The sequence below is a fragment of the Lupinus angustifolius genome, chromosome LG12, assembly GCF_001865875.1.
Source record: "Lupinus angustifolius cultivar Tanjil chromosome LG12, LupAngTanjil_v1.0, whole genome shotgun sequence".
Lineage (NCBI taxonomy): Eukaryota > Viridiplantae > Streptophyta > Magnoliopsida > Fabales > Fabaceae > Lupinus > Lupinus angustifolius.
Window position 1 is genome coordinate 9,216,104 of NC_032020.1, and position 8,387 is coordinate 9,224,490.

The following is an 8,387-nucleotide window of genomic DNA, read 5'->3' on the forward strand; positions in this document are numbered from 1 at the left end:
ATTAACTAATCCTTTAATCGATTAACCCAACTGCTTTGAAAAGTGGTTGCTACTGGAACACGTTTTAAAATGCTGTTAATCGATTAAGGCATTACGTTAATCGATTAACCTAACTGTTTGTTAAGTTGTTGAAACTGAAAACTTGAAAAACAGAATCAGTTAACATTTTTGAATCACGTTAATCGATTAAGATGGCATTTAATCGATTAACTGGGCTTCTGGACTGATTCTTTATAATTGTTGCATCTATTTGTAAAGTGCATTTGTGAGTTTAGAAGGGAGAGATTCTATGCTTTGGGATTGAGTGTATTTCATGTTATAATTTCTCATATTTTCCCTCACATGTTCATGCATATTTTAGATGCTTTTCATGAAGTTTTTTTTTTTATTCTGTAACTTCTGTTTTCATACTAATACATTGCATGTTGCATGATTTTGTATTAGGTGTATTTTAGAGTAAAGCCTTCTTGTTATATTTGAGCTTTGTAATAGCTTAATTTTACTCTTGTAATTGTTGTGTAATTGTTGTAAATGGATAATGTGTATGTGATTACATTGATTCGATTATAGTGAAGGAAATCTCCCAAGTCAGCCGGGAGGCCTGGATGTAGTTTGCAGTGGACAGCAAACGAACCAGGATAAAAATTCGCGTTGCAGGATTTGTTTTCTCTCTCTCTCTCTTTACTGTTTTTAATCGATTATTTGACATAGTGGAATTAATTGATACATTTTGTACTTGTGCTATACTGGATAATACTCTGATATAAAATCTGTAAGCTCTGTTATTCGTTCCATTATCGGTTAACTGTTGTGCAATTAATCGTTTCTGTAATAACTTACTGTTTTCTGTTTAATCGATTAAAACTGTTGCGTTAATCGATTATCCCTGTTTAGTTAATCGATTAAGTTTGTTATGTTAATCGATTATCTTTATCTTGTAATCGATTAATTAGGGGTGATTCAACATTAAGTGTTGAGTTTCGAAAAGCGGCTATTCTAACCGCTACACCTATTCAACCCCCCCTTCTAGGTGTATTGTAACCACTGATACCTAACAAGGGAAGCCTTAACCCTGAGATGTAAGTCACCAAAAACATTCTTGTTCCAGTTCCTGAGCTTCTCTTTTAGCAGCTTGAGCTTCTGAGAGATAATGAACATAGGGCAGCCTCTAATATCCAATTGTCAAACTTCAGCCACCACTCTTTTGCAGTCCAAGTGCTGGAGCCACATACCATGAAATCTAAAAGCAGAAATTCTGGAGATTGATGAGAAGGAGAAACTCAAGAGAAGGGGGTGGTGATCAGAGGAGATTCTAGTCAAAGTACAGCAGAAAATTTCATTCCAAGAAGCAAGCCAATCAGCATTGCAGAGGCATCTGTCCAACCTCTTCTCAGTGAGAGCATTGCCTCTCCTTTTATTAGACCAAGTGAGCTGAGCACCTCTAGTCAAGAGATGAATGAGGTTAGAGCCATCAGAAAATGACTTAAACTCCTCAGAAGGCAAAGTAGGAGGGACAACAGAGCCCTGATGTTCATTAGCTCCTAGCACCATATTAAAGTCCCCAATGCAACATCAAAGGCCAGGAGTAGTAGCCATGATGTCTCTAATCTCATCCCAAAGAAGTCTTTTATGAATATAGTGGGTATGTGCATACACAACACAAATGAAAAAGGTGGAGTCCTGATCAGTTAAGGAGATGGAAATTTGCTGCCTAGAATTGGCTATCACAGAAGGAACCAGGTCAATTCTACAAATTCCCCAAATATTAGGCAGTTGAGGGTACCTATCATTCTTCACAAAAAGCTTTAGATTCATTGTAGACCAATATAGAGGGGAAAGGGCCTCCGAAGAAATCCAAGGCTCAGAAAGAAAAACCAAATCCGGTTTGAGATCCAGGCAGAAAGTCTTGAGAACTAACCTTGTTTTGAGGTTGCCAAATCCCCTGCAGTTCCAATAGATAACTCTCATTGGGAAGGGGTTAAGTAGTCACTCTTGCGGGTATTATACACTTTTTATGTGCTATTTCTTTTCCTTAATTTTTTCTTTTGAGATTTTGAGAGAACCTCAGTGTATGAGTCCTCCCTCAATTCCTCACCCTCCTCCTCTTTATCATTTGCCCAGAGCCGACCTAGTAACCTCATATCTCTGGCTGCCGAGGGATTTATCATTTCCTGTATGTCTTGAATGACAAAGTTGCCACCTGGGGGTTGGGGGGGTTGAGTCCTAACCACTTCAGGTTCTGGTATGCCCACCACATTTTCAGGCACATCAAGGGGGGAGGCTTCTTTGCTGGTTTCCCTTTCTGGGTTGCTTTCTTTGGGGCTTCCTCAGGAGAGGCCTTCCTTCTTCTACAAGATGAGGATAGATGGCCAATGGAGAGGCAACTCAGACAGAATTCTGGCAAACTTTCATACTCAATGGAGACGAAGAATGCAAACCCTTCTCTTTCTACTAAGATTTGGTCAGGGAGTGAATTCTTTAGGTTGATATCCACTAGCACTCTTGCATAGTGGCCAAAGGATCTCTTGCTTGTTGCCTCATCCAGGGAGATAGGAGTACCAACTCCTCCTGCTATTGAGAAGATAATCGTAGGGCTCCAATATTCTTGAGGGAGTCCTAGGATTCTAATCCAACATTGAGAACGTGTGATTTTCTGAAGGGAGGGGTTGAAATCAGGTGTCCATAAGGAGAGTCTTAGGATTCCTAGTTTGAGATTCCAAGAGCCTATTGAGCATACCTTCCTCATGTCCTCTCCTGATGAGAAAGAGAAATCATGGAAGCCCCTTCCCAGTGAAATCATAGTCCATTTTCCAGCCAATGTCCAGAGAGAAGAAAGTTTGGCTTTAAGATCAGGGAACTTTAATGGCTGATCTCCTTTTGAGAGGATGATTCTTCCATGTAAATGGTTTTTGCATCTCTGCAATCCAGCTTGGTACTCTGCCTCTAGTATCTTAATAACTATGGCATCTCCCTTAACACAAGGAAGGGGAAGTTGTGAGATGGAGACCGCACCCGAGCCTTTTAGAGCTTGAAGAAAAGATAGTTTTGAGAGTGAATATGCATTTGATTTTACTGTATGTGACAGGCCTGGTATGTCACCTAAGCAAGACCAAGGAATGAGAGGGACAGTTGATGTCATGATGGGATTAAGGTAGATCCAAGGATGTTGGAGACTAACCCTAGCAGAGCTCCAAGAAAGTTGGAACCATCTCCAGTAAAAAAACGTCTTCAAAAAAAACGGCCAAATAAAATAATCTCAAGGACTCATCATATTCTATAACCATATTTTTTTAAATGTTAATTAAAAAATGACACATAAACAAAAAAAAAATAAAAAAGGTTATTATTACCTCTATCATGTCTCCAACATTGATGGTGAAAGCATTAGGGAGGGGTTTAATTGGAATCCACAATCCATCGTTTCTTAAATGAAGACCTTCAACATCATTGCAATGGAGAAGAATGGTAAGGCCACCAGCATCAGAATGAGGATTGAGTCCTATTACAAGTTCTGGTTCAGGACAAGGAGGATAATAATTCATTCTCATTGCTTGAACCCCTTCACCAAATAACTCTTTCATTTCCTTATTCTCCATTCCAATGGCATTTGCCACAAAGTCTAGCATATGTTTAGAAATCTCTTTCACTTCTGCTAAATATGTCTCTAAATAATCTCTGCAACCAGATGAATATATCATGCAACGTACCAACATGAATAATCATTATGTTTTGAGTAGTAGTAAAATCCATAGATTCAACTATTCTTCTTTTACAAATAAATTCATTTATTTTTTAGTTACATTCAACATGGGACAGTAATTTGTGGTTAATGAGAAATATAATTATTGAATTACTTTGGGTGCATCTTACTCATTGATTTTGAAAAAAAAGACTTATCATTTTGATTTACTAGTATACAATTAATGATTTAAATGTGCTTTTAAGAGTAAAGAATAATTCTCTTTAGGAACAACTCAAAGTAAATCTTTATTATATTATCCATTAAGTATTTTCTATTGGTACACCTCAAGATTATCCTTTTAATGTTTTGGGATTTAGTCAGTGAAAAAAATTTAATGGACTAAATAGATGACCATCAAATCCTTCAAGTATCCATATTACATTTTACTCTAATCAATTCTACCAATAAAAAATTTATTTTCTATTATTGCTAATGATTACAAGCATATCACATTATTTTTATTCCGTTTCTCATTTTCATCCATATTTTTGTGTAGGAACCCAATTGAAAACTAAATCACGAAACAAAAGGGTTTCAGGTACACATGCATTAAATTGGAACTTCAGATTTCAGGTGCACCCATTTATTTTAGTTTTTCTTCAAAATATGAAAAGTCATTTATGCACCCAAAGAAATATCACCAGTTCTTGAAACATCATGATTCTAAAAATAACATGTTCCAAATTTCAGACCATGACAAATTATAGTTTTTACTTGAAAGTCATCAACGCTGATAACAAAAGCATAAAGAAAATAAGAAAAAAAATGTATACACTAATAATATATGAGTTCTATATACTATTATTGTATGATCTATTATTTATATCGTTCAATCATTATTAATTTTCGAAAGAAGTAATACAAATAAATGAACGATGTAGCGAGTAGAATATAAGAAAAAACCTGAATGGTAAAGGAATGTTGGGGAATAAGTGAGGGTTCCTCGAGTTTTGAGGGAAAGTGTACATGAAAAACATATCTGCCCACTCTAATATCTGGTCTTCAGAGACCACAACTTGACCATATCCCTCCACATCTCCTTCATTCTGCTTAAACTTTTTCTTCTCTTCTAATGGAAGTTTGAAGAATTCTAGAGCATTTGTCTTCACATTTTCCACCAATGAAGTGTTCACTCCATGATTAATTAGCTATAAAGAGTTATTGATTAATCATTCAGTTGATCAAACATACATACCATAAGTATATATTGGCATATTCATCCATATGGACTAGTCATGGTAGTCAAATAAAATCTTATTACTTTATGAATGACTAAACATTCATCATGTATTTATGTATATTGTACTTTCATATGCCAATTTTTTTGGTTTAACATGTTTTTTTTTTCGCTTTCTAATTTTTTATCCGTGTTAATATTTATATTTATATTTTCTAAAAAAATAGTTTAGTTTTCTATTCTCCTTTAGTGAAAGATCATGCCAATATCACTATCGCACGTGTCCTGCTAACTTTTAAGGTGGTCAATTATGATTTTTACACATATCACTTCATAATGGTGTCTCATTTCCTGTCCCAAGTCAATTATATATTAACATATGAATAAAATAATTTTTTTTAAAGCAAATAGTAATAAAATGGAGCGCTCTGATTGGTTTGGGACATGGAGTGAGACACCATTTGGAATAAGTCATCTCCATGCCACTTAATAATCGCTTGAACTAAAAACAAAGTGTTGGTCTAGTCGTATAAGACCATATTAGTTTCCCAACCAAAAGTTCAATTATTCAATTCTTGAGAAGAATACTTATTGGGAGGATCACGTATTATTTTTTTACAAAAAAAAGGAGTAAAGGGATACCTTTAGTGGAAATAAACACTAAAATCAAAACCAAGCCAACTTTCAACCTACAAATAATTTAGCCAGTTGCTTTACAATATTCTATGTATTGTCTTGCATCTAGTGAACTCCTATATGGTGAGAAAGGTAAATGAAACTTTGTTTAGTCTAATATGTTCTTTCTATCAATTCTTTTAATTAATTTGGCATATAACAAACCTGAAAGAAACCCCATTCTTTACAAGCATAATCTAGCTTCTCAAGCTCAAGTTCCTTGAAATCTTTAGACAACAATTTGCTGAAATCAATGACAGGAATTTCAGGTAAAGGATCATTAGTGATTGATAATATTGGACGCTGATGAAGTGGACGAACAAAACGCTCTGGAACTTTGGTTAATCCCTCCTTTGCTATTTCTTGGACAAAGGGTACTTCAAGATTAACATAAGTTGTTTCCATAACAATATACTATGGATGTTTGAAGTGATTGAAACTAATGTACAAATGAGAAATGGAACGATGTTTAAGTGTTTGTTAGCTATGTATGTAATATATATATATATATATATAGGATCACCACATTATTGCATTATAATCAAAAGTGTAAAATGTATACATTGATAGTGTAAAGATTTATACACATGCACTTCATCATCCACCGTTCATTTGGATTACCTTTTCTGAAAAGTCAACAATAATAAAAAATCAATAGTGATGATACAATGACAGTGTATAAAACTCATATACTGTCAGTGCATATGTCTTTTCTCTATAATCAATTCTTAAAATGGAGTAGCATGATTGCATTGTTTACAATTTACTATACCAACTATTTTGTCATATCTTATATCTTTTTATAAAGTAGCTAGCTGATATTAGATCTGTCCTTTTATGAGTTTTCTAAGTTATAGTTTTGGTAGTTGTGTAAAATATTGTTTGGTAGTTTTTTGCACATTAATTACCTTTATTATCAAAACGGTCTTACATAATTACATTATTTGATTGAAAATAGAAAATTATTAATTAATTGAGTGAAAAGAGAAGATGAATAAATTTCATTAATAAATAAGAATTTTGAAAACTACATATAATATGGATATGAGAATGCCCACATGAAATAACATGTCACCCCTACCATAAATATGAATAGAAAGGTTTATGCGCTGCGCACTATAAAATTAACATGTCAACTCTACCATAAATATGAATAGAAAGGTTTATGGGCTGTGCGCACTATAAAATTTTAAAACAAAATGAAAAAATAACTCAATTGTGAAACTTGTTCTTCAAAGGGACTTATTAAGGAATGTCACATATACTTATTAAGGAATACCAACATAAAAAATATATATTCAAGAATGCAATGATTAAATTTTGAAAGTTTTGGATGCGTCACTTACAAACACACACTATCTAGTTATTTGCCTCTATAAAATAGAGCAAAAATATATGGACAGAAAGTGTATTAGTTTTATAAATTGTTATTACATTACTTATTATTCATTTTTATCATCAATGATTCTTTGAAAAATGTAATTAAATGAATGATGAATGATATATTGAGTGTATATAAATCTTTACATTAACAATTTATAGATATTACACTCATAAAAATAGAAAAAAAAGTAACAGTGTCTTCTATTATTCATATTTATTCATTATTAACTCTTTAAAAAATAATTCAAATAAATGTCATATATAAATTTTTATATTAAGGCTTTTTGATGCATATAAGTCTTTCACTCTTTTTATTCAATGTATGACGGCACTGATTCCGGATATATTAATTATGAGCCCACTTAGCTCTATTGGCCATTAGGCCAATGCTATGAACGACTTTAGCAGTGATCATGCTAGAAGCGACCATAAAAGGAAAGCCCTTTTTATCTTCTTAGTAAAGACATTGCAATGGTGTAGGTGGTTGATGGAATATTTAAATTATACAGTAAATTCCATTATTATCCTTTTGATTTTTTGTGAAATAGCATAAATCATTCCAACACATATCATCTATAATTTATATACATATATTATACTAACTAACTTGCAGGAAATATAAGTATTATATTTTAAAAAAAGATGATAAGTGTAATGTAATGCCCCGAAAAAATACTTCTAAAAAACATTGCGGAAAAATGGGTAAATTTTTTTTTTTGAATAAAGAGATTGTATAAAATTGTTTCCTTTTAAACCTTCATTTTCCGGGACATCATTTTAAGTAACTCGAATGCGGAAAATCAACTTATCGTTATCGAATGATAACTTAACTTGATTCATAATTTTCTGAATAACACCATACATATAATCAGTTAAGTCATCTTTAGTTCATACAAACTAAGTCAACAAAGGCGGAAACTACATCGCCACTAACCTATACAAAATCCAGAAAGAAAGGGCGAAAATATTAATCATCGCCAACAGACACTAAACAAAGACATGAACAAACTGAAGCCGTCCTTGTTTTCAAAAGTCCCAAAATGATAAGCAACTCCTAGTGGCTCGCTCCAAGACTAGGGTACTGCCTCTCCTCAATTCCTCATGCCCCCTCCTGGAACATCACGGACGGGTAGCTCCAAATCTGAGCAAAGCTGTCTATCTGACGAATACACGTCTGAAAAGCAAGCAATAGAAAAGAAGAGAAATAGAGAGAGTAAGACATCTAATGAACGTAAATTCATTGACGGCGTGGACTTACTCAGAATATTACACTCAGATATGAAAAACAGTTCATATATATATAACAGATTACCTTATAACTCATCAGTTGTTCTCATAAATAATTGTCTAATTTACATGAGTAATATAACCAGACACATCAATTGTTCTCATAAACAATTATCAAATCAA

At 33.5% G+C, this 8,387-nt stretch overlaps 1 protein-coding gene across 1 annotated transcript in view; it reads right to left on the bottom strand.

Moving 5' to 3' along the window:
- LOC109361758 (protein SRG1-like) overlaps positions 1–6,077 on the bottom strand; it is a 13,483-nt gene extending 7,406 nt beyond the window's left edge. The window contains exons 1-3 of the mRNA XM_019607298.1: positions 5,760–6,077; positions 4,646–4,890; positions 3,351–3,675 (exon numbers count right to left, since the gene is read on the bottom strand). Of these exons, the coding sequence (XP_019462843.1) occupies positions 3,351–3,675; positions 4,646–4,890; positions 5,760–5,999 (810 nt within the window). The 5' untranslated portion in view covers positions 6,000–6,077. The remainder of the gene's footprint in view (positions 1–3,350; positions 3,676–4,645; positions 4,891–5,759) is intronic.